Below are 27,840 nucleotides of genomic sequence, written 5' to 3'. Positions count from 1 at the left end.
ATGAATAAATAAATAAATCTTAAAAAATAAAATAAAGCCCTATCCTTCCACCTTTTCCCCTCCCTGTGTCCCTAGTGGTAACCACTGGCCTGAAGCTGTTAAATATGTATGTGTGTGTGTGTGTGTGTATATATATATATATCTTCCTCATGCATGTTACACATTGATTAATATGACCGTCCATAAAAAGTATACTATTTTGTACATCTTTAAAAAGTTAGGTCAATAATATATTCTTTAGATTGTGCTGCCTGTTCTTTGGAAATTTGCTTTTCTTACTCTTGGCTTGATCTATGTTATTTGATCTATGTTAATTCACTTTAAGTGCCGTCTAGTATTACATTGTTTGGGATATTAGGTTGTTTCCAGTTTTTCTACTATTAAAAATGCGATTAGAAGTACAAATATTATTTCCGTATGCATCGAACAACTCCCTGATTCCTCATGTTCTCACTGGCACTTGGTAGACTTTTACATTTTTGACATTGTGATGAGTGAAATATCTTAAGTTCAGGATACTTTAATTAAATATTAAAGAATAAGGAAGAATTGATATGTGAATAGGAGAGAATAGTACTAGCAAGACAAGGGAAATTTAATCCTTTTGCCAGCAAGAAGAACTTAAGTGCTTTTGACTCTAATCTACAGAAAAATTTTACATCATGGCTGAGTAAGTATACTCCTATTTGAAATAAAAGATAACATGAAACAATCGAGCCAGTTACATATAGTAGTTTATTTTTTTCTTAATAGCAATGCTGGTTGTGATTAAGAAATTGATGTGACAACCGTTTTAAGGGCAGTTTGGAAATCTTGCTCAAGAATAAGTATCTAGAAGCTACACAGGTAGGCTGGGTGTTATATTAAATGTCATGAATAGGAGTTGGCTTTATGTCCTAAGGATTTCCAGTCTTTGTTAGCAGTAGAATGCAACATTCTACTGTGGTGTGGGCTGGAGGGTCAGTTTTCCTGAGACTTTAGCATTCTGGGGCTAGTATAAAAGCAGGCTTGTGGTGGTGGTGGTGGTGGTTAGTTTGGTGGAATGAGAAAGACTTAAATAAGGAAGTAGTTCTGGAGGCAGGCTATTGGCACGAGACCACGTAAGAGCTGATGTCGAAGTCAAGTGGTGGCAGCATGCCTGTGAAGGACAGATTGGGGAAACCGTTTACACGTGTATTTGTCGTACTTTGCCACCAACTGGCTGTGGAGATCGAGTGTGAGGGAAGAATTAAAGGGGACACCTGGAGGTCCCCTGGGTGGCTCAGTTGGTTAAACATCTGTATGCCTTTAGCTCAGGTCATGATCTCAGGTTCCTGAGATCCAGTTCTGTATTGCCGTCTCTGCTCAGAGGAGAGCCTGCTTCTCCCTCTCCCTCTACCTGCCGCTCTCCCTGTTCTCTCTCTCTCTGTCAAGTAAATAAATATTTTTAAAAAAGGACATTTGGGTTTATTCTGTTGATTATACAAATATAAGTATTGCTAAGTTGTCAAATCACTGTGTTGCACACTTGCAACTATGTAACATATCAACTATTCAAAAACATTTAAAAATAATGGAAAAAAAAGTATTGTTAACTGATATAAGGCACTGAGAAGAGCAAATTTGAAGGAGAAATAGGTCATTGGAATTAGATGGTTTTGGGGAGAGGTACTTGATCTACCGGTGGGGGGTGGGGTGGGGTGGGGATATAAATCTTGGCTTTCAAAAATATGAGCCTATAGCTCAAGAGAAAGGAGAGAGCTGACAGTGTGTATCTCACAGTTACTGGTGTGTGCTTGGAGATCAAGCTTCTGGTGTGGAAAGGTAACTCAAGGAAAATGAAGTGGGAACAAATAAAGTTGAAAGTGGTACCTTGAGCAATCCCAACACATGAAGGAGTAGAATAAAAAGAGGAATGCAGTTGTAAGAAGAGAATGATGGGTAAGCACCTGGGAGAAAGGATACGTGAAATGGAAATGATCCAAGATAAATGCCAGATATAACTAAAGAGGTGTTCAGGCTTCACTGTACCAGACCGGATCATGCTAGGTGGGATCATTTACTTTCTAGCTGTTGACTAGGTGTTAGTAATCATTTTAAGGCAGTTCTGAATTAATACTCAGTGCACCATTAAGTTATGTGGGTGTACTTTGAAGAGTGCTTAAATTATGCCTAGTGAGTTTATGTACCAAATTGTTGCCTCAGAATGTGCATTTCTTAGGTGTTAAATTTAAAAAGACCTATTTCCTTCCCTTTTTGAGCCTTCATGTGAATTAGTATGTAGAGTACAAAGTAGGAACATTCAACTGACTAGTAAAATGAATCTTAAAAATTTGTATTTGTAATAAACTCAGTTTTGGTCAAGTAAAAATATCTATGATCCTTTAATAAAAGTGGTTGGATCATTTAGGAAGTAGCCTATCACATTTAACTTTAAGGTAGGCAAGCTTTTATTGGTTCAGAATCCTCCTTTATTTCTTTCATGCTTTCTTGTGTTTTAATTTCTAAGCTACCTGGGGAGAAGTGATGCTGGCGTTTGGAAATTTTGTAGGAGAAGCTCTTGTTGCTTGAATGAAACTTTTTTTTTTTTTTTTTTGTTCTTTCACTGCAGTGAAAGACTGTAGATCTTTTAGATTCACACTGGTTTTTCCAAGTATTCTGGGGAATAATCCTTAAAACTATATTTTTTAAATCACATCAACACAAGATTTTTTGGAAAAAGTAAAAATGTTAAAACTTTGTTGCTAATGCAGTGTAGCATTGCAGAATTGAGAATGTGTTCGAAATTTCAGTAATTTCTCTAACCTCTTCACTGTAAGACATAAAGAGTTTGTGTTTTTGTTTTCGATTAAAGTATGATTTTAAATACTTGAAGTCTTGTTATTTTCAGAGGGATAGCTAGAAATTCTTTCCAGCCTTTGAATATAAAAGAAAACTTTAAAAAACTGTATGAGCCAGTTAGTGATTTAAGACTTTCTAATTGATGCTTTTATTAAATGATTTTACAAAATGCCTTATCTTGTGTTTGCCTAGGTTAGCCAGTCCATGTTAACGAAGCTTATTAGACCAACCATTTAGATCTTTGTTTTTTGTTTTTTGTTTTTAATTTTTTTTTTTTATTTACTTATGATAGTCACAGAGAGAAAGAGAGAGGCAGAGACACAGGCAGAGGGAGAAGCAGGCTCCATGCACCGGGAGCCCGATGTGGGATTCGATCCCGGGTCTCCAGGATTGCGCCCCGGGCCAAAGACAGGCGCCAAACCGCTGCGCCACCCAGGGATCCCCATTTAGATCTTTGAAGAAAATAATATAGTAACTTGTATTCTCCAAATAAACATTATTAGAGAATTAGTTACAAGAAGAAATTTGAATGGGAACAAAATTTATGAAATGACATTTCTGCCCCAATATTAAGTATTCTGATGTTATGCTAAATGAACTTTAGGTATGGAAGTTTAGGAATTTTAGTGTTGCTACCAAAACTTAGTAAAATCATGGAAAACTTGAAGTTTTTCACAAATTCAAATCCCGTTTACCATCTCAAAGCAAAGTTTTCTAACAGCTGCTGAGTTAATCTTAATTTTCTGGAGTTTGCTGAGAGTCAGAAGTGCGTACAAAAGCTTCTGAACCACCAGACCAGAATTTACAGTTATCATACATAAGGATTTATGTCCTGTATTCCTGGGTACATGTTTTATATTGTCCAAACCAAAAATTAGAACATAAAATGAAAATCTAGACAGGGAGTTGAGGACCAGCTAACCTTAAGTTTTATTTATATCAGGTTAGAAGAATATTTGATGAAATATTTTAATAGACTTATCGTACATTTGAATTCCCATTGCCTTGGCAGTTTTCAGTGCCCCATTAAATACATTTAATTGAGCTCAACTAATGTTTAACAAATACAGTAGTAGACACTCAAATATTTGAATAGATGAATTTAATTCTTTAGAGTTCAATTTCTAACTATGTAAAGTGTTCACTCTTGAAATGGGCTGAGAGGTAATTACTGTAACAAAAAAAATACACCACAGTAACTAGTCTGTTTGAAAAGTCAGGAGTTTGATACTGAGTATTTTAGTTTGAGATTCCTGTTAGATAGCCAGAGAAAGATGTCAGATGCACTGTTGGATACATTTATTTGGAGCCCTAAAGACAGGGGAGGGGTAGCCCTTGGGAGGCCTCTGCATACAGATCTCTTACAGAAAGCCCTGAAGCTAGAGATGTCCAGGGAAAAGAGTAGAGATGGAGAGCATCATGACCCAAATTTACTGAGAGGTAGTACAGTTTAGTTAATTTGTAATTGCATAATAGTAGTTTAATATTAATAGTATGTTCATCCATATTCAGGAATTCTACTCTTAAAATAGTTTTTCAAACCTGTTGTATGTTGATTTGTTGTTGTTAAATGAAGGATTATCTAATTACCTTGGTCACTGCTTTTTAAAAAATATTTTTGATGTTGGTATGATCTATCTAAATATGAAGCTTATGTCTAGGTGTTAAAAAGTGTTATACAGATTATCAGATCTAGTATATTTTTGAGTTAACGTATATGTATTAATTTTTAAATAGCCAAATGTTTCCTCCCCTCCTCTTTTGAGGAGCATACATTTCCCCTTAGATTATAGAGTGAGGACAAAACTATTTTAAAACTCTTACCCTGTATCATAAACAAAAGACTGGATATGTAGATACCAAAATATTAACATAAACTGTCCTAGGACTATAAGATTATATATATTTTAAATTTTCTTTATATATGTACCTTCCATGTCTTGTTATTTTTATACATTTTTAAAAAAGATTTTATTTATTCATGAGAGATGCAGAGAGAGAGAGAAGTAGAGACACAGGCAGAGGGAGAAGCAGGCTCCCCGCAGGAAGCCCAATATGAATCCTGGGTCTCCAGGACCACACGCTGGGCTGAAGGTGGCACTAAACCAGTGAGCCACCTGGGCTGCCCTTTTTATACATTTTTTTTTAAAAGTTAAATACATTATTAAGAATGCTATCAAAAATGGGTTTTACTTCATAATTCAATAATCTAAAAATATATTTAAGATTGTGTTTTGGACAGGTACTTGAAAAACCGATATTATGTCATCAAGAGGCAGGGTATAAGGGAAGTTGGAGAAGGAAAGAAAATAACATGCTTTTTAATTCTAGCATTCACTTTACTGGACAAATTTCCTAGTTGATTAAATGGATATGCATTGAAGATATGTCTGAACTTCTTTCTCAGCATTTTACTTTTATGGATTATTTAGAAGACATATAATTTAAAAGGAGAGTATTAATGGTAAGGTGGTAACATTATAAAAATATCACTCCAGTGGACTAGGAAAGATAATTCTTGAAGGATATGTCTTCATATCTAAAAGTTATCCAATTTCGGGGAGCTAACCCGCCCTTTGTTTGGATTGCGTGGGGTAAATTCCAAATAGAGTTCATAAATCTGAACAGAAGAGAGCTGCAAATTCAAGTGGGACAAAGGTCATCTGCCTTCCAAAATATTAGTTTATCTTTGGTCTTTAATGTGTTAAAAATCCATTTAAAAAACCCTCAAGTTGAAAAAAGGAAAAAAAAACCATTTTGAAATTCTGTTAACTACATGATTCTGGAAACTTAATGCTGTTTTTGGTATTGAAACCAAATTATGATTTTCTGAAATCAGACTTCCTAGTTGAATTTAAACTTCTGGTCCTAAAAATGTGTCTTAAATCCATTATATTTTTATAGGCCTTTTTAAAGAGCTATGTTATGATATGTAATATATGTCCTATAATGAGACAGAATTTGTTTTATCTTGATATAGCTTGCATTGAAAGGCTCTAGCTACAGTGGACTGCTTGAACGACATCATATTCACACCAAAAATGTAGAGCATATTCTAGATAGTTTACGGTAAGTTAATTGGATTGGATCTTGGATGGGCTTTTGTATTCAGGACTTCCAGTTTTTGTTTTTACTAGCAGAGGATCCTGAGGTTTTTAGTAAAGACTGCCATTATAAAATCGTTTCCCAAAAATTATACTGTTTTTAATAGAGTTGATACAGTATTTCTAAGGAAATTTTTATTTTACTCTGAAAACTCCACAGATTTTCAGTTACTGGGTGGTCTGAGAGGTGCCTTTTCTATAGAGATAATTCTATATGCACTAGGTTTCACCTGTATATATAATGTTTTATTAGAATACTGGACTATTCTTCATTAAATTATTCTTTGAATGTCTAAAAATTATAGGAATTTCATTAATTAATGCAGTCAGGAATACGTTTGTATGTAAGGGAATCGGTGTGAAAACATGCAAAATAGTATTTTAGTCACTGTTTCAGTGTCTGACAATGTTTGTTGGATTTAAAATAATGACTAGTTTTATAGTTAAAAAGTCTCTTGAGATGTTAAACTTATTGGCCATTTTTGTAATAATGAATTTTAGCATCAGAGGAAATAGAGAAAATGAAATAAAATTCTAATCTACCAATATTGTTATTTGTCAGGGGCAAAAACAAGATGTTTTTGAAGTACATAGAGATTTCGGATAGTTATTAACTTCCAGTTTAGTCATATGCTTCCTGACCATAGTAAATTGGCTGTTGTAATTAAATGAAAATGAAGTTAACCTTGCAAAACTAAACATAAATTTGTTTATAAAACAGGTTTATTTTCCATCATTGTAATAACCTGCCTCTCAAAACATCCTTTATGTTATTAGTGGACATTTTATATAAACTTTACTTTTTTATCTCAGGAATGAGGGAATTGAAGTTCGTCTAGTAAAGAGGCGAGAATATGATGAAGAGATTGTTCGATGGGCAGACGCTGTCATAGCTGCAGGAGGTAATAGCTTTACAGAGGTAAAGATGTTGGAATATGGAGAGGCTCTTTACTATGCATTTCCACATACTCTGTGGTCTAGCTGTAATGAAGCCTTCAGAATCCTACCACAAGATGCATTTTTTGGACTTTTAGGATAAAATGTAAAATATCTGCTATATATTTCACTTTTTTAGTAAATGGTATTGTGAGGTTCTGTGTCTATTTCTATGTATATTTAAGGTGTGCACTCCAATTTTATTCAAAGGATGCATTGTAACTGTATTTTGGTGTAGTTATGCCAGTCTTAAAAAAATGTTGAAATTGTTTAAGAGTTCAATGAAAAAAAAAAAAGAGAAAAGAGTTCAATGAGATTAGATAAATTCCATCCACTCTGACTCCAATATACTTACAGCTATTTTTCCTGAGCTTTATTATTAAGGAAATGGACACTGTTGCCAAAGCCTTAAATTAAATTGATAGCATTTATTAGAAAGAAAAGTCTTCGCTGGACACTTTGTTGGGTATATTCTCCTTAAAATAATTTCTGAATTTGGATTGGTGTTATGATGGAAGGAAAGAGATTTGGCTAATAGAAATAATAGGATTAGAGTAGTGGTTTCCAGCTGGGAGGATGTAGCAGGTAGAGGCCATGGATACTGCTAACTATCACCCTGTAATACACAGGACTGCCCCCCACATCAGAGAATTAATCTGGCCTAAAATGTCAGTCTTGCCCCTGTTGAGAAATCCGGGATTAGGGATAGTAGTTAGAAAGGAAGTGGAATAGACTGTGGTGGTCAGCAGGATCGAGTGGGAGTGTGATTCTTAAAAGGACTTGTGTTCAAAATGATGTTAAAAACTAGTTTTGTAGCAAATCTGGTTATGTCTTCTGTCCTTTAGGTGATGGCACGATGCTCCTGGCAGCAAGTAAGGTTTTGGATAGACTTAAGCCAGTTATTGGAGTAAACACTGATCCAGAACGGTAAGAAAAAACTTGTTCCTTTTGTTTGGTATGTGTGTGTGTTACACAGTTATGTTTTGCTTTGCATGGTATCTGTTTCTGATAAATCTTAAATTTTGGTTGCTCTTTATTTTCCCTACTGTTGTCCCTTTGCTGTGCTCCATTGTTGCAGGGGGTTTATTATTTAGTGCATGATGTTTAAGTGGAAGTATTATTGCTCCTGGTAATCATGAAGGTTAGAGCCATGTTCCAAAAACATTTTAGAGATGAAATTCAGGCATTTACAATTTGTTTCTACCTTTAGTAGAATTTTCTTCTGTATAGTTGTTTTCAAGGACCTAGCTCTTATATAAAGCTCAGGCATGAGACATATATGTGCATTTGGCTACCATTGGTGGTAGGAAACTATGATCTGGATGGACAAATCTTCACGTTGGATTTCCCAGGTAGTCTGGGGGTAGTGCCTTTGGCAGCATAGACCTGAGCCTTTGACCTAGCTGGGTATTGGTAACCCCAGTATTGCTGAAGAGGGATGAGTTCATGTCCCATCTTCGGCCCTTCCTTTTGTCTTTTGTCTACATTTCTGGTTATGCCTCTGCTGATTTTCTGGGTCACTTCATTAACTTAATGAAGAGACCAAACCCTGTCATCATTTCTTTTTTTCTTTCCTCAGCTTCACTGATATTTAGCATCATTCTATACCAGCCACCCACAGCCATGACCATACCTGGACTTCATGATCATCTAGAATTGCCCCATTTCTCAAATCTTAATTCCACTCCACAGCCTCCCACCTTTAACAACAGTCTTATTCCCTTGATCCTGTTAAATCTGCCCTTTGGTTTGCAGTATGTTGAACCCCTCTATTGTCTTCTCTTAATTTTCCCTTACTTCATTCACTTTCTTGACAAATTTCTTTATATATATATATATATATACACACACACACACACACACACGCACACACACACACATAAATATATGTATACACACACACACACATATATATATATATATATATAAATTTTGGGGGGGTCGGGGGGGGGAGAATGCATGTGGGTGGGGAAGGAGTGGGAGAGAGGGAGAGAGAATCTTAAGCAGGCTCCATGCCCAGTGTGAGCCCCTCACAGGGCTTGATCACATGACCTTGAGATCATCCTTGAGATCATGACCATAGCTGAAATCAAGAATCCCATGTTTAACTGCCTGAGCCACCCAGGCACCGCTCCCAACAAACTTCTTAAACATTTTGTATCACTGTCTTTCTGCCCCATCCTACATCAGTCTGTCATCCTCTTTATTCCTTCATCAGCAGTTGGGGCCATCTGGGGAAAAAAATAGAAACTTAAGCTTGGTGGTATAGTTTGGGCCCAAATTTACATCCAGTTTGTCATTTCTAGCACTTAGATTAGAACCAGACCTTAAGAATTGTTCAAAAAACTTTGTGTGGCCCAGGTTGTATCTCTACTTCCTTACTTCAGTTATTGTTTTGCCATCTTTGTGTATTGCCTCCAACCAGTTCATTAATTTTCCTTTTGCCCTACCAGTGACGTCCTGGTTATGAACTTACTGGACATTTTAGTCCTCGTCTTACTTGATTTCTGGGAGATTTTTGGTGCTAACTGATCCTGTGTTGCATCTGTACTTCCTTGGAATTTATGGACCCCTCCCCCCTCTCTTCCTATCCTGATGGCTGCTACTTTCTCTTTTGAAGGAGGTTGTATTTTATTCAGTGCTTTAAAGGTGTTTTCACATCCTCTGGGCCATCTGTCTCTCTCTCACTTTTTATACTGTTTCCAGAATAACTGTTTAGTATCTGTAGTTGAACTTAAATCCTGGTGATTCCAAAATATTTATATCCAGCATTGATCTTGCCTCCATTCTTATCTTTATTAATATTCTCTTCTCACTGCAACCAGAGTGATCATTTTATGAAAGTTTGATAATATTATGTGACTCCTCTGTTCAAAATCTTATGGTGGCTTCCCATCTAACCTAGAATGAAATCTAATTCTTTACAGTGACTAGGATGACCAACTCATCATGATTTGCCAAGGACTTTCCTAGTTTTACCACTGATAGTTCCATGTCCTGGGAAAGTTTGTCAGTCCCAGCCAAACTGGGACAGTTGGTCACCTTAACAGTGACATATAAGACACTACATTTTCTGGTCTCTGACTGTTCTGTGTCCATTTCTCCTGTTATTTTTCTTCATGCTATCTAGCCATACTGTCTTCTACTTGAATTTATTATCCAGTAACATTAAAAATGTAACATGTCTGGCTGACTCAGTCTTCAAGCATGGGACCCTTAATTCTCAGGGTCATGAGTTTAAGTCCTACCTTGGGCATGGAGCCTACTTAAAAAAGTAACCTGTCTACAAATGAACCTGTCTCCTATCCCCTCCCCTACCATACTTAATAGAATCATAACCTTGCTGAAGCTGTGCCCGCCCACCCCTCACCCCCTTTATCACATTGGTTTATGGCCCTAGTTCTAAGTTCTTGGGATCTTACCTTTGAGTCCATGTCTTGACATCCTCACTGCTACTGAACATAGGCCTTTATAATTTGTTGTTTAAATTACTGCAATAGCTTTCAGACTTTCTCATTCTAACCCATCCATTACACTTTATGTTCTTTCCGAAGTACAAATTTAATTGTATTCATTCCTAAATTAAAATCTTTTAGGGTTTTTCCATGACCTTCAGAATACATTGCAAATTTCTTAGTATAATAGTATGATCTTTCACCATCTGTTGCCTATTTGCTTTTTTAGCTTCATCAATCCTCATTTACTCATAGGCATTATACTTTCAGTTAAAAAAAATTACTTAAGTCTATCTAGGAACAGCCTAGGGTTCTTCTTAAGGCTGTTTTTTTTTTTTTTAATTGCATTTCTCCCCCTCCCAGTTTTGTTGTGATATAACTGACTTGTAGACTACATAAATTTAAGGTGTACTGCATAAATAACTTAGACATAATGTGAAATGATTACCACAGTTAACATTATCTCATATAGATATGCAAAAAAAAAAAGTATCTTTTTTTTTGTGACAAGAACTCTTAGGGTCTACTCTCAATGACTTTCAAATATACATCAGTGTTAACTATAGTCATTATGTTCTATGTTACATCCCTAGTACTAATTTTCTTATAAATGGGAATGTGTACCTTTCACCGCCTTCATCCAATTCCTCCACTACCCACTCTGGCTGTCCTTAGTGCAATTATCAGGTATGACCATCTGCTGACACTCTAGGTGGAGGCTTTTCCTCTGGCGAGGAGATTTGTTGATACTTAAGACAGTAGGATTTGAAAGAATAAATGAAAGTTCTCTAGAAGGTGCATATTCTTTTCATGACTTGATACCTGTTTTTGCCTGGAGTGCCCTTGTACCACTTAGTGGTATAGTTGTATATTGTTCATTGAAGATTGAACAATATTAGTGCCTCTCCTGGACTCTGACTAGAATTTCCCTGTAGAGAGCATATTGTTTTTTGTTTGGTTTTTGTCTTTTCCATTAGACTATAAATTTCTTGAGTATAGGATTGCATTTTAATTCCTCCACTATTACGGTATTATACATAGTCCATAAACAATCAACCTTTGAAATGTATAGCTGAGTAAATATTTCTTGAGCAGAAGTAATTGAGATCATTGGTTCAGTAATTATTTTTTGATTGCCTTCAGTGTGACACCTGTGTATTTTAGAACTTCTTAATGGCATATTTTTATATCATTAAGAGATTCTTAACTTTAGTTGTCACATTGTAACAGTTTGTTGAAATATATTTTCCTTTAAAAAGCTGGCTTAATACTCATAGGCTTATGGGAATTTTGAAACCGATAAGCAGATAGTATTGCTTCTCTAATTTCTACCTAGAATAACAGGCTTTAGAATTCCTTTGGTTTCTTTCTTGTCTCCAGGACAGAAATGTATTAAGCCTCCTAGCTTGTTTGGTAATTCAGGTTACCTGACTTCTTTTTTTTTTTTTAAGCATGGTGGTAACTCACAGTCCTTAAATAAACTCAGAAGTTAATGTTCAACTTAAATTTCCTCTTGTTTCTATTAGTTATCAAGTGCTGCATAACAGATCAGACCGGAACTTAGAGGCTTTAAACAGTAATAGTCATCTATTCTCATGGTTTCTATAAATCTGGAATTCAGGAGCTTAGCTGGGTAATTTGGCTTGAGATCTCTCATGAGGTTCTTGTTAGATGTCAGCTGGGGCTGCAGGCACCTGAAGGCTTGAGTTGGGTTGGAAGATACCCTTCTTAGATAGTTCATTCACATGGAGTCATCTAAACTTTGGTCTTATCTGTATTCTGCATTCAGTTTACTGAGCCCAGTAAATAATTATGACATTTAATGCTTGCTAATTAAAATAGGATAGAAGGCATGTGGTAACTAGCCTCCAGGGTAGCTGCCTAGCATTCACAGCTTTATTTGGTTCTCTCACTGCTTCTGTATTCAATCAGAGCTGGCCTGTGTGACCAGTGGAATGTATGACAGTCTGTAGATTCCAAGGCCAGGTCATAAATGGTATTACAGCTTCTGTGTTAGTCTCTTGGATCGCTCATTCTGGGGTAAGTCAGTCAGCATGATGTGAGGATACTCAAGCAGCTCTGTGGAGAGGCTCACATAGGGAGAATTGAGCCCTCTTGCCGGTAGCTTGGACCAGTTTGCCAGCCATATGAGTGAGCCACATTGCAAGTGAATCTCCAGGCTAAGTCAAGCCACAGGTGCTGACAGCCTAGCTGATACCTGACTATAACCTCATAATCAATTGTTATCTCTTGGATGTTTCAGACCCGCAGTTGATCCTAGCAGGTATTATTCAACAAATGACTGCTGATACCTTCTATATACTTAGCACTGTGTAAAAGTATTGCAGTGAATATAAAAATTAAAAAAACTAGCACCTAAGTTTCTTTAAGAGGATCAGCACTGAGATTAAGAAATTGATCCATCGGGATCCCTGGGTGGCGCAGCAGTTTGGCGCCTGCCTTTGGCCCAGGGCGCGATCCTGGAGACCCGGGATCGAATCCCACGTCGGGCTCCCGGTGCATGGAGCCTGCTTCTCCCTCTGCCTATGTCTCTGCCTCTCTCTCTCTCTCTCACTGTGTGCCTATCATAAATAAATAAAATTAAAAAAAAAAAAAAGAAATTGATCCATCACAACTTTGTAAAAACCTTTTTCTCTGCTCTTCACACCTGTAAGTTAATGTATAGTTATTAAAAGTTTGTTTTGCCAAGCCTCCTCTCAACCTTTCCTTCAAGATCAAAGCATCATGTAAATGATGATGATTGAACTTTCTGGACACCTTTCCTCAAGTTAGGTGCCACGTTCTCTCCTCTTCCTATAGCAGCTATAGGCCGTCTTAACACTTTGTTTTGTTGTCTTTTATGTCAAGCTCTTCACTTTTATTTATTTATTTATTTATAAATATTTTATTGAGAGAGAGAGAACAGAAGTAGAGGGAGAACTAGACTTCTGAGCAGAGAGCCCAATGTGGGGCTCAATCCCAGGACCCTGAGATGAGTGACCTAAGCCAAAGGTAGATGCCTAACTGATTGAGGCACCCAAACACCCCCATCCTTATGTTTTTTTGAATAAATGAAGGATTGGATTGGATTAGCTTTGTGATTTCTCTTTATGATGCGGAATATCTTAAATGATATTTAAAAGGGATTTATGGTTCACTTTCATATATAGTTTGATTCCTTAGCATAACCTTTTGAGATTCATGATTTTGTCATCCTTTTCGAGATGAGAAAGTTGATGCTAAAGTGACTTGCCCAAAGTTTATAGTTAAATAATTTAAAGGTAGGAGGCAAACACAACTATACCATTAACTAATTTTGTAGGGTAATCAGTCAGTGGCAAATTGTTATTTTTAGTTTCACTGTGATGTGGAAACGTAAATAGTATTGTGTATTATGGCATTGAAGCTAGATGTAAAACTACTATTTCTATTTGATCTTTTTGTCTCATTGAAAGTACAGAAAATTTTGTGGCAAAAAATAAATCAAGTACAGAATAGAAATTTACAAAATTTCATATCTAGTTTTTGTAGTTTAGTAATACCTTTTGAATTAAGTTTTTGATTTTTTTTTTCTTCTTCTTTTTTTTCCCCTTTACATCACTACAAATCTCTTAAAGATCTGAGGGTCACTTATGTCTTCCTGTTCGATATACACATTCCTTCCCAGAAGCCTTACAGAAGTTCTATCGTGGTGAGTTCAGGTAGGAATTTCTTACATTTGTTTTTTTTTTTTTTACATTTGTTTTATAAATATTTTAAAATGTGCCATTAGAAATGCTATTGAACAGAACAAATTAGATAATATTTGGCTTAGTCATTGGCCTAACATCGTTATGTATTACTCTTTGTGGTTACTGTTATTAGCTGAGTCACAAACACCTCTTACCTTTTTTCTAGTCCAACTGGAACTGCGTAGAGAAACCCTGATAAATGCTACTTGGCCCGTAATCCAACTGCAAGAAGAGGGGTTTTCTCCATCAGTGAGATAGAGGCCGTGTTTCTATTTTCTTAACGTTATTTACATGTTCTTAGTAGTTTGGTAGAGATAATTAAAACTATTGGCTAAGAATAAGTGTTCATATTCTTTGACATTTTATATTTTTATCCTCTTCTTCCATCCAGAAGGCTGAGGGTTTGGATTTACTCCACCATACTGAGGTTCCTGGTATCTTTATTTTACGTATTAAGTGTTTCTTAAGCAGGGGAGTGTTTTTTTCATATTTCCTTCACTTAATTTGTTCAGTGATCAGGCTGTCTTGAAAAGAAGGGTGGAGGGAGTCGCTGAGATGGAGATTGTGATTATACTAGAGAGAGCCAAGTTGGACTACTTTATATTTCCTTAGACTACTAGATTTTTATAGTTTGAGAAAGTTTTTTGACTGTTTTTTTGTGAAATTAAATCTTCTTGACTTCTGGAATCATTAGTAATGATTCTAGTTTCTAGTCATTTCAGTTTGGCACCTTTACAAATGATCAGTTATTAGCTATCAAGTGGGAGTATATTTTTGAATACTAATCTAGCAGAATCTGCCCCACTGGCTTTTTGCTACATCAGTTTTTGGTTTTGGAATCAATTATACTTGATTTTTTTCCTTCTATCAAAAATGTCATTTAAGTTTTAGGTGTAATCTCAAATGCTATGAAATTTATCATTGATTTCTTTTTACTGTAAAAAAAATCATCCTTATAGAACTCTAGGGGAGGGAGTTATGTCTAATCACCCTAACACAATATTAATCTCAGAGTCCTTTTTTTTTTTTTTGCCTATGTTACAATTTTATATGAGTGAAATACAACTATATCTAACTCAGTATCTTAGATTTAATGGATACTTGATAAAGATTTTGACTTTAATTCATTATGTGAGAGATTTTGTACAAATACATAAGATATTTCTATTATATTTGAAAAGAGAACTAAATCTCTAAATTTCTCTTTGAGGAGGAACCTGTGGGTTTTAGGTGTTTCTGGTATAATTTGTTTATGGAATAACTAGTTTTTTAATATGAATTTTTTAATTTGGTGAAATTATAATGCCTAATCCTAAGTTTACTTTATCTTAACCTAATTTTCCTTCACTTTCTAAGGTGGTTATGGAGGCAGCGAATCAGGCTGTACCTTGAAGGGACTGGTATAAACCCTGTTCCTGTGGACCTTCATGAACAGCAGCTAAGTTTGAATCAACATAGTAGAGCTTTCAACATTGAAAGAGTTCATGATGAAAGTAGGTAGATGGGAATTAGATGTGTTTGGGCAATATTTAGCTTTTCATTCCTTTAATTTCTAATTTCTAGAAGTAATAATTTATAATTCACTTATTTGGGCATTTTAGTACCACTGACCACACTTAAGAAAATACAGTGATCTCCTTCAGATGTAAAATGTATTATGTATGACTAGATACTGAAATAAAAACATATTTCCAGAAGAAATGTTTTTCTAGGGTGAGTTTTTAAAAACCTGTTGATTATGAAAGGATTATAAAATGTCTAAGAGAATAGTTGATATTTAAGGAAAGATTTTTTTTTAAGATTTTATTTATTCATGAGAAACACACACAGAGAGAGAGAGACAGACAGAGGCAGAGGGAGAAGCAGGAACAACCCCAGGACCATGATCTTGAGCCGGAGGCAGACAGATCCTCAACCGCTGGCCATCCAGGTGTCCCTTAAGGGAATCTTAAGGAAAGATTCTTAGCTTTAATCTTTTGAAATGTCAAAAAGGAGAAAGCAAGCAGTAGAAATAAAATGATCTAATCTGTAGAAGATTTCCTAATAATTACACTTGTATTCATATTTAAATATATATATCATAGTTACAGTTGTTGATTAAAACTTTTTTGTTGGGAAGTTTTGTATCCCAGCCTTAATATTTGTGTTTCAGACATCTCTGTAAGCTCCTAAGGGAATATTAATATAAGGTGATATGCAGCTTTTTTTTTTTAAGTGTTAAGATGAATTTTCAGTCTTCAGTTAATTTGTGGTTTGTAATTTAGCCATATTTTCCCACTTTTTCCAGTAATTGTGGCTTTCATTATATAAGAAGACCCTGAGATATACTAACTATCTATGGACTATATAAAAAGATACCTATTTTTTTTGTTCCTCCTGTGTTTCCTTTCTTGGCTAAACTTACCAGGAAAAGCTACCTTTTCATATATGCTTTGTCTGTCTTGTCATGGTACCTGATGTTTATGTTCATTATTTTCAGACTTTTTCATGCTTTATATATTAGGCTTTTCTTACAGTATGTGTTCATGTCATGTTTTAAAGATACTCGTTCTCCCCATCCCGCCTCCCCAAATCATATGCATATGGATTCCTATTACTGTTTATAAAAGACTGCAGTAAGATTTTAAACTTTTAGTTAGAAATCTTACTTTATCCTTCACCAGAAGAAGGTATTGCAATCTCCAGAGATGTTTAAGATTTGGCCCTGAAATTTACCAGTGGCTTTATAAGAAAGCTGTAGATATGTTCTGTCTCCCTTTCTGATATTACGAACATGAAGACTCCTAACTCTGGGAAACGAACTAGGGGTGGTGGAAGGGGAGGAGGGCGGGGGGTGGGGGTGACTGGGTGGCAGGCACTGGGGGGGGGCACTTGACGGGATGAGCACTGGGTGTTATTCTGTATGTTGGCAAATTGAACACCAATAAAAAATAAATTTATTAAAAATAATAATAAAAAAAGCTGTAGATAAAAAAAAGAAAGCTGTTCATTGCTCAGATTCCTGTCTCAGATTTGCTGTTTACTTAGTTTTACAAACTAAGTTAATGTATATAGAAACAAAATCACAGAGTTATTAACTAAGTAACATTCAGTAATCACTCACATCTGATTAATGGTATTTCTGGAAAAGGAAAACATTCAAAATAAAAATAATACAAGAAAATTTCTCAAAACTTTAACACCATTCTTTGAATTGAAAGGACTCACAAGTACTTAGCATAACTAATGGTAAAAGATTTCACACCAAGGTATGTCAGAATGCTAGGGATAAAGTAAAGCTGTAGGCTTCCAGAGAGGAAGTGTTGGGGATTGTGGTCATTATTTTATATATAAACAATCTGGAATCAGAATAATTTTTGATTTCTCAATAGTAACACTGGAAATTGCTATGCTTATTATAATAACTATTTTGTTAGTAATAATTATATGGTGTTTACTTTGCCTAGGCACTATTTTAGAGTGCATTTTTGTGAGAGTGTTTTTTGTTTTTTTTGATAGCTTTATTTTGTGAGAAAAAGTTGAGGAAGATTTCAAGGTATATCTCATTTTTTCTATTTAAATTCTCATCAAATTGGTAGGAAACATTTCTCAGGAACCTGCCATTTGGAATTTTGGAATAGAGGAATGGGTTTGAGATTAATAAATATGCCACCATGTTTGATCCCTGATTTAGCTTTCTAATTTAGAACAAAAGATTACAGAGAAAAAAAATTCTAGTTTTGTTTTGTTTTTTTTTAAACTTTCCAACTTAAAGAATCCTTTACTGGATTGCATTTGTATACAAGTTAATGAAGAATACATTTTTACTACCTATATACTTCCAGGTGAAGGAAGGTAGGGTTGGTTTATTGACTACTATTTTTAAATCTTTTCATCATATAAACTAGCAACTTTCTTATTTGAAGAGTTGATTGTATTAATTTGGATAAGTGAATTGATTTGATAAACAGTCCTAGAATCTCAATGGCTTAACAGAATGGTTTGTTTCTAGCTTCTTTCACTGCCCGAGGACTGTTGAAGAACTTCCAAACAGTGCCCGCCACCATCTTCTAAGGCCTCTAAGTAATGTTTGGATCCTCTGTAGAGAAAACAGCATGGAGGATCTTAAGGGAGGTTTTAGGAGCCATGTTTGAAGCATTAATTTTCCTCATATTCCATTACTAGTCTTATGGGGTGTACCCCTCATATTCCATTACTAGTCTTATGGGGTGTACCCAATGCAAGTAGACCTAGAAACATAGTCTAGCAGTATTGCTGTGTAAGAGATGTGTAATCTCTTATACTGCAATGGTCCCTGTCCTTAGTATAACAATTCTGTATTTAAAAATACAAACTATAATTAATTTTGTAATCCATTCTTTTGGAGAGAAAATTGTTAATTGTCCTTTTCATGTCCAATTGAAGTAGTTGCAAATGAACAATTTCATTAGTTAGATCATGTTTGGTAGTCAATTAGCATGAAAAGTAAATATAAGCAGAATTAAGATGATGAGATTTGAAGCAGTCTTTATTCTCTTGTTTGACAAAGAGTTTCAGGTGAAATTCAATAAGCACACATTTAAAAGTGCAATATGGAGAGGAAAATTAGGATAGAGAGATTTAGAAATAGAGGCAAAAAGTAAAGACCTTATAAAAGATACGGTACAGTTTGGTGAGAAATCAGATTTATTAGTAATATTTAGTGAGTACCTACTGTTTGGCATTTGCAGGAAATCTGTGGGGAGATACAAAACAAGTTCCATTAGGAATTACCTTATGTAAAGAAAAATAATTTAAACAAAAATTTTTGACATGTATGAGAATGATATACCTAGTACCAAATTAAGATAGTTTCAAAAGTTAGCTTTTGTGGTCTTTAGTGCAAATTTAATTAAATACATCAGATTTTTTAATATACCCTTTTGTATCAAGTTTTTACAGCTATGAGATTGAGCTGATAATGCTAGTCCATTATACAATTTAGTCAACAAGCTTTCATATGGTCTTTGGCATTATAATGACGACTTGTTATGTTTGAAAGAATAGTTGGGTCTCCTGTAGATGGTTAAATCCAAAAGAAATTAGATATATGTAATTAGTGTCCAATAAACATATAAACAGGAATGTTAACAATCATGCTAGCAAGTCAAGAGAATGTTAGATCAGTGGCCATGTTGGTAACAGTGGTGGAAAGTTTCATTAGTGTAGTAAGTGTCTAATGTGTATTAGATATCTATTGCTAAATAACAAATTACCCTCAAATTTAGTATCTTAAAACACAAATACTTAGATTTCACAGAGATTGTGAAGATCAAGGATCCAGGAACAGCTCAGCTTGATAGTTCTGTTTTAGGGTCTCTCAAGAGGAGATTGTCAAGCTGTCAGCCAGGACAGCAGTATCTGAAGACCTGACTGAGACTGGAAGATTACTTCCCAGTTCATCACATGGCCATTAATGGGAGGATTCAGTTCCTCACTATGTTGGCCTCTTCGTTGGACTGCTCATGAAATCCACCCCCTCCCCTGCCCCTGAGCACATGATCTGCAATGAATCTGCTATTGGTGACATTGAGAAGATGGGCTTGGCCTTTCCAGTTGGAGACGGATAAAAGATAAAAGTAAAAGAAACAATTTGAAGGTGACAATTGCAGATTTGATCCCAAAAGCAGTGGGAATCCTTTGGAGGGTTTTGTGTGATGGAATTAGGTTTAAATATCATCAAAGAAGATTACCTTAACTGTGCATACTTATGGAGTAAAAAAGACAAGGTGGATGTTTTTTTAGGAGTCATGAAAGGTGATGTGGCAGTGTCCTTCCAGTGCTTTTATTGCTTAATTGTTGCTTAAATCCAAAGTGGCTCTCCTCTGGAAGTACTTGACTATTTCTTCCTCTGAAGCTTTCAGAGAAAAATTAAGCATGACAACAAGATTCTTATAAGATAGATAAAAATACGTCATCATTCTTGAAAGATTGTTTCAAGAATAATTAAGGTTTATTTTGGAGAGAGAAATGCTTCATTACAGATATGTTAGGTGATTTTGAGGTTCATTATGAATACTTTATGCGATTTAACTTACGTTAATATTAAATTATGGATTCTTTTGAAACGGAAGTATGAATATTTTTAATATTTTATAAAATTTAAATCCTAACATTTCTAAAATTTAAACATTTTGTCTTGAACATTTATTTATTCTTTTTATTACGTATAGGGCCAGAGGCTTCAGGACCCCAGCTTTTGCCAGTGAGGGCACTAAATGAAGTCTTCATTGGGGAGAGTCTATCATCCAGGTACTTTTAAACTGTTATCTTCAGTTTGGAATTTAATGTTTTAGTATTTTTTAAAATATTTATTTGATTTCTACAACCTAAGAATTGGGAATAATTAATACACTATAAGTGATAGAAATGAATTATTTAATGAAATATTCCAAAACCTTCTCATGGATTTATAATACATGTTAAGAGGAAAGAAGGGTCTATGAGCAAAAGTTTGTGAAACTCTATTTTAAACCAAGTTACCCAGGTTCCATTACTACAGAGCCTTTAATCTATCATAAAGGTGCTTCATAAACGTTTAAGAGAATGATATACTAGGCATACATTTGCAGTTGTTATAAAAATTTTATAGATAGTTCATATTAAAACTTCCTAATTATCTTAATAGTTTCCCTTAAGGCTGATTTGTTTGCTTATTTTTATCCAGCATCCAGTTAAGGATTATGCATTGCATTTGGCCGTTTTGGCCCTTTAGAATTAAGAATAGTTCCTTAGTTCCACTGTTGTTTCATCATTCCTGATATTAATATTTTTGAATAGTCTAAACCAGTTGGTTTGCACAATATCCCTTGTTTTAGATTTGTATGATTTTTTTCTCTGCATGATAAGATTCAGACTAAACACGTTTGGCAGGAATACTGTTTGGTGGTAATTGTATCCCTAATGCAACATTATAAGCCAAGTGTATTGACAGTTTAAGATTTGTAATCATTATTAGAAAAAATTAAGGTTAATAAAGCTATTCCTTAGGAGTATAAAAGTATACTATTGTTTTATTACTGATGAAATCTGTTTTGTGGGTGTTGAATAGAACTTAGGCTCAAATTGTCAGCAGAATGTTTTTTCAGAACTTTGTGTATATTAGTTACCTCTAATAAAATGACTGCCATAATGTGGAGTTAATTTAACTCTTGGTTGTCATTTAGAACTTGCCTTCTCATTTTTGTAGATGTAAGTAATTTAGGGGTGGAAAATTACAGATGAGTCTCTGTCTCACTTTGCTGCTACCAGAACCGTGTGACACTCTGAAGGTCATGTGGTTGACTTCTCTAGTTTACTGAGAGTTCCATATATTCTGAAATTCTGTCTGTTGACCTGTCTTTTCATAAGTCTATGACAAGAAATACTTATCTTAATTAAAGAAGATATCCATGTTTTAGCCAATGACTAACTCAGGTAGTACTGAAAAGAACAAAGCCTGATTCAGTAGAATGCTTTGAATAGTGTTTTTCAGCTGTAATAATTTTGATTAATGTAATTTAAATTTATTCAGTAAAACATATTGTGTACCTGTACATGTAATACATAAGTCTCTAGGGATGTAAAGATAAATCAGATAAAGGTGGTAAGTAGCATCCTATTTTTTTAGAAGATGGTAAAATATATAATTTAAAAGTATTTAAAAGTAAAATTCTTTGAATCAAATAAAAATATACTCTTTAAAGAACGTAAAATGTGGGATGCCTGGGAGGTTCAGTGGTTGAACGTCTGCCTTTGCCTCAGGGCATGATCTGGGGATTGAGTCCTGCATTGGGCTTCCTGTGAGGAGTCTGCTTCTCTCTCTGTGTCTCTTATGAATAAATAAAAATTTCTTAAAAAAATGTAAAAAAAAAAAAAAGGATATAAAGTGTAAATACTTATTTTAACATAGTAATAAGAGCCTTTGTTATACATAAGTTTTTTTATTTTGCTCTATATCAAGTTTGAAGCAATGTGGAAATAAATAATGGATACTTTGTAACAGAAGGCAGGAGATGTAATTCTAATTAGTGATATAATCTAATCATGATTACTAAAAACATAGGCAGAGAGCAACAACTAAATGAAATTGGACAAAGTCTGCTTTAAACAGATGACAAATGCCATTTGCAACAACATGGAGGGACCTAGAAGATATTACACTAAGTGAAATAAATCAGAGAAAGACAATTACCTTGTGATTTCACTCAAATGTCGATTTTAAGAAACCAGTAGAAAAAAGAAACAAAAAAACAGACTTGAATGTAGAGAACAAACTGGGGGTTTGTGGGGGGGAATGGATGAAATAGGAGATTAAGAGTATATCTTGATAAGCGCTGAGAAATGTGTACAATTATTGAGTCACTGTATTGTATACCTGAAATTAATATAACATTGTATGTTAATTATACTTGAATAAAAAAATAATAGATGACAAAGGTAAAAATGTTTGAGTTTATGCTTATTTTAGAGTAGCCATTTAATGCTTTATGTTATGGTTTGTGTATTTTAAAGGTTGTAACTTTTAAGAGCTTCCTACTAGTGTTTTATAATTTGTACTTACTAAAAATCAGGTAACTTATAAAATGAAAGGATAACTGGGATTGATTGACAGATTTTTGGGAATTCGGTGAAATCCACTAGATTTTTAGCTTGAATATTTTTATTGTCTGAGGCAGGAGTGATTTGGTTGGTTTATCTCTTTAATAATGTCTGCTGCTGCTGCTTTTTGTGTTCTTTGAGCCTCACCTTATATCCTTACTAAGATAAGGACAGCAGTTGGTTCGCTTCCGATGCTATTGAAAAAGTTTTCACTATAGAAGGTATTAGAATTTATTTTAAAAGAATCTATGACATAGACCCTTAAGGCAGAAAGGAAATGAAGACTTATTGGATCCCTGCTATGTGCCAGGCTTTGTGTATATTACCACATCAGACACTCATTGCAACCCTGTGAGAAAGGTAGTTGTGTTTTTCAGTGAAAAAGTTGAGATTTGGAGAGTTCACTTAACTTGCCCATGGTCCTATCATTAGTTAGCATCGGAACTGTCATGTATACCCAGTATTTCTATATTGAGGCTTCACTATGCCCTGAAAAACTTAAGTGCTTTGCTTGGAAAATATGAAGTGCAGCAATATTATTCCTGCCTCATTTATAATGTTCTTAGATTTAAGAACATTTTAAAAGCCCAATTTTTTTTTCTTTTCTATTCTAACCTAGAATGTCTTATTCTTGGGCTGTAGCAGTGGACAATTTAAGAAGAAGTTTACCCACTCTAAAGGGACTGTGAGTTTTATTGCTGCCTTAAAAAAATAATTTCCCTGAAACAAAAATTCTGAGTTGACTAATCTTGATAAACCTGCATGTGAGAATGACACTAAATTTGCTCATCATTTTGGGCTCAACACCTCTCACCTGCCTATACTTTTCTTCCTCTCCACCTGTTTCTCTTCTATCCCCACTTACCTCTAATCTCTTGTTTCCATGTGATTCTAGCATAATAGCAGCCATTCCTATAGAGTTGACTGGATTGTCTGAATGCAATAGGCTCCTAATATGCCTAAAATTCCTAATTTTCTAGGAAGACATAACAAAGCTATGAAATAGGTTAAATGTGAATACAAGGCCTGCTATCTTTTATGAAGAATGGTAACTTCAAAGAAAACATGTAAAGGAATGTTATGCCATGTAGAACCTTTATAGATTGAATTTGGCAGGAGAAACTGAAAGGGCTAAAATAAGAGATAAATTATCCATTGAGTGTTACAGTGTTTGTAAACATGTCTAATAAATTGTTACTACTGCAAAAGCTATATTAAGAGTTTAACTTTTTTTATTTGCTGGACAAAAACAACCTAGTGTTGATCAATGACACCATTATTTTAAGATACAGTTTTACAAAACAGGCTTTTTACATGTTTCAAAAGTTTTTTGAATAATTGCAAATTTATATGTTCACAGAAAGAATAGTGTCATTTTTGCTGGTGTCAGAAAACCCATTTGATTTCATTTTTATGAACTACTCTAAGAAGTAGAAATCTTTAAAGAAATTATAATTCTAGTTTTATTCCTAGTTTTGTCCACTGATGCAGTACTGGTTGAGAATTTTCTTTAGAACTTTTTCTCTCAGCTAACCATCAATTCAAAAGGCACATTAGGATGTAACTTAAAAAACACAAATTGAGCAGAAACTGTTGGCAACTTGAAGGGTTAGATGCAGACTGGATCTGTCAAGGACTAGCTACCAAGAATGAAACTCACCTCAGAATAGTATTTTCTTTTTGAATTCTGAAATAAGGCTCTGTATATGTTAGATTCCATAAAAACAGTAATAGCTATGGTAGGTAAAAATTTACAAGCAGCCCCTGTTTGAAATGTTAAAATACTGATAGAAAGGAGCATATATGATCAGAGAGGGATGGAGATACGCAGATTTTTTTTTAACTTTTTCATTTAATCAGTATTGGTATTAGCATCATGGTGTACGCACCTACTAAGTCAGGTATATCTAAGTCAAGCTGGCCCACTTAGATTTCATTAGTTCTGAAGAAATGATGTTTGTCTTATTTACTGTGAGCCATAAATTTGGCAAATCCAGTTTTATATTTTCAATTCATAGGGCTTCGTACTATGAGATTTCAGTTGATGATGGTCCATGGGAAAAACAGAAGAGTTCAGGGCTCAATTTGTGTACTGGAACAGGATCAAAGGCCTGGTGAGTAACTTGGGATGTTGCTTATTGACTTTTGTGAAATATTTTAAGTAACGTAATTTACCCGAGGCTGCCCATCGGTGTATCTAAAGCCTCTGGTACACGAGAGGTAGCCTGGTTGTTATGTTTGTTGGTTCACTTTCTGCTCTACTCCTCAGTTGGGTCCAGAAGTCCTGCCTTGACTTCACAGATTGGAGCTGTAGATTTGGTCATTATTTAACCTATTGCAGTAGGTTTGTAGGAAAAAAGAAAATAAATGTTTTAGGGGACTATGTTTTTTTTAATGAAACATATTTTAATAGTAAAAAAAATGAAAACAGTACAACAACAGCAGCAGATGACCTGGAGGTTTGTGCAGCAAAGGTGCTAACTGGAGAGAACTGGGCTCCCATAGCTTACTCTCTAACCTCTCTCTCTGGGTGATCACTGCTGCTGCTGCTTAGTTATACACATGCAGACGCCCCCCTTTGATCCACAGCTCTCTTGTTTCCTGAGTACAAACTCCTATTCTAAACTACCTACTAGAGAGAGTGGTAATAGACCTTCAAATTCAACATATTCAAAACTAAATTTATTATCTTCAGTTTTTGTTCCTGTGATCTCTGCAGTGCTTAATAGGATCACTGTTACCCGGAGTTCATGCTCTAGAGAAAAACTTTGCTCCCAAAACCTTGCTCTTATTTTGAGTCTCCCTGTTCTTCACATACCAGTGTCTGAATCCTGCCGGTCCCACCTTTCAAGTCCTTGCCCCTCCTTTTCAGTTTCTCCTGCTATTTCTTTGGTCCAGGCCTCCATCTTCTTAGTATTCTTTGTGCCTCGCCCTTTAGTTTTCAGGCTGTCACCCATATTGCCAACAGAGTGATATTTCCAAAGCGTAGATAAATTTGGCTAGATCCTTTCTGTGGTGTAAAACTTTCATTTATGTCTATGTTCAGATTACTTAAGTCTGTGTTTAAGACCCTGTAAATAAGTCCTGAGGAATCTGCCCGGCCTGTTGCTGTCCTACCCTAACCCCCAGCCCACTGGAGGAACTGCAGGCTACTTGCAATTCTCGGCACAAGCCACGTTCTCTCTGGGGTTTTTGTTTTTGTTCAATGCAACTTCTTCCTGCATTGAATGCCTAAATGTTCTCCACTTTCCATCCCCTGGCTTGAAAAATCCAGTCTTCAAATGTCATGCTGTGTAGGAAATCTTTACTAGAATCTAGTTTTTTTTCATTAGCATAATGAACCTTCTTTTGGTGCACACCTCACACTTTTGCCTCGTAGCACTATTTTTTTTTTCGTAGCACTATTATAGATAGCATTTACCATGTTATTAGTTCTCTAATGAGCTGATACCTGGCTGATTCAAGCAACTTGAAGCATTTGGGGTGGTGACTCATGGGTTTGTGTGTGTGTGTGTGTGTGTGTGTGTGTGTATAGCACAGTACCTAACACATATTCATTCAATTTTTTTTTAAATAAATGACTACATGCTCACAAATACAGTGGAAAACTGTACTTATTAAATTGTAATTTTAAGTTTGGATAGTTTAAAATATAGTAATACTTTTGCAGTATTTTTTAAACAATTGTGAAAAAGATTTTAAATATATGTAGGCAAAATAGCATAATCAGTATCCATGTACCTATTAGCCAGTTTCAGTAATTCTCAACATACGCAATCTTTTTCTCTGTTCCTGTACTGTCTCCTTTTATCTCCTATTATTTTGAATTAACATTCAGACATTACATTCAGTAATGAATGAATGTGACTTTAGTAACTTCACATGTTTTTTAAAAACAATCATCATTTTTGTCAAATAAATGAACCTTTGGAGAAAATGAAAGTATCATTTAAAGATTGGATAACATCTCATTTTCCTGAGGGCCAGTGAGAACTACATTTCTAAAATGATTTTAACAATAATTGTTTGAAAAATAAACTTAATTATCTAATATGTTATAAGATTATTTTGTAACCCTCCCATAAAATGAAAACATTATAGTTAACTGCTTTATCATAACATCTTTTCTGCTCACCGTGATGTTGTTGAAAACTAGATTGAGAATCAAAAATGGTTTCCTTTATCCTCCTTTTCCTCTCCCAGTATTCTGTTCCCCCCAAACAACTGAATAGAGTACTAGCACGGAAGTTAAAGAGACCTGGCTAAATGACCAGCCTATTAGCTCTGTGATCTTGTACAAGTTTCCTTTTCTGCAAAGTGAGGGGAAATGGAACAGATAAAATAAGATTACTTTATCTTCTGAACTGTGATTCTGTAGTTCTATATAATGCATTATAATATAAGCTATCAGTGATTTAGCCCCTGCTACTTTGAATATAATATGCTAGGTGCTATTTAATACCTTGACAATATTCTTACAGAAATCATGCAAGAAAGTAGTAGTATTTCTGTTTTATAAAATAGAAATTGAGGCTTCACAAGGATAAATAATTAGGGTGAAGTCACAACTAGTGTCAGAAATTGGATTCAACCACAGGTGAGCTTGACTACAAAACCAATGCCTTTTTGACTACCCACTTTTAAATGCAGAGGGGGAGCTGTCTATAGAATCCATACAGTCCAAAGATGTGTTACTAGCTTATGTTGAAGAATTAAGTAGTAAGAGCATAAAGAATAAGAGCCATTAGACTTGTAAAGTAGTCCTGCCATCTCCTGCCACACACCTTATAGCTGAGTCCTGTGATGATGGTGGACAGAAGTATGGCTTTGATTAGAATTTCAGTCTTCTTTATATTGCTTATTAAAGTCTCCTGTCCTCTCCAGTGTTGTAGTCTAGAACTCTGTCACTAACTATATTCTGTCCCTGTCACCTTGGTCACTGAGCTGCCTCTGTCTTCAGCCGTATGTAGTTTGCTTGCTTCTAACATCTTCTGCCTTACTCTGTACCATTCTTGATCCTTCTTTTGCTGTGACTGCATTTCCCATTCATCTTTTGTTCTTTTTCTCTTCAGAATATGGGAGGAGAGAAGTCTGGGGACCAGAAGGGCTGAGGGAAAGCAATACATTTCTATATCTTTGATCAAACTACCATTTCTAAGCATTTTGTCTTGAGCTACATAAATTATTTAAATTTTC

At 34.9% G+C, this 27,840-nt stretch overlaps 1 protein-coding gene across 2 annotated transcripts in view; it reads left to right on the top strand.

The window, feature by feature from the left end:
- The window catches only part of NADK2 (NAD kinase 2, mitochondrial), a 44,188-nt gene that overhangs the window by 7,973 nt on the left and 8,375 nt on the right, over positions 1 to 27,840 (top strand). The window contains exons 2-9 of one of the 2 annotated variants that reach the window (XM_055325371.1): positions 5,801 to 5,889; positions 6,738 to 6,826; positions 7,706 to 7,787; positions 13,933 to 14,016; positions 15,403 to 15,539; positions 20,238 to 20,316; positions 23,264 to 23,329; positions 24,663 to 24,758. In XM_055325371.1, coding sequence (XP_055181346.1) covers positions 5,801 to 5,889; positions 6,738 to 6,826; positions 7,706 to 7,787; positions 13,933 to 14,016; positions 15,403 to 15,539; positions 20,238 to 20,316; positions 23,264 to 23,329; positions 24,663 to 24,758 — 722 coding nt within the window. The remainder of the gene's footprint in view (positions 1 to 5,800; positions 5,890 to 6,737; positions 6,827 to 7,705; positions 7,788 to 13,932; positions 14,017 to 15,402; positions 15,540 to 20,237; positions 20,317 to 23,263; positions 23,330 to 24,662; positions 24,759 to 27,840) is intronic. The other variant, XM_055325372.1, reaches the window with a different exon arrangement.

Source organism: Nyctereutes procyonoides, unplaced genomic scaffold, assembly GCF_905146905.1.
Source record: "Nyctereutes procyonoides isolate TBG_1078 unplaced genomic scaffold, NYPRO_anot_genome, whole genome shotgun sequence".
In the NCBI taxonomy this organism is placed as follows: Eukaryota; Metazoa; Chordata; class Mammalia; order Carnivora; family Canidae; genus Nyctereutes; species Nyctereutes procyonoides.
This window is presented reverse-complemented; position numbering and strand designations above follow the sequence as displayed.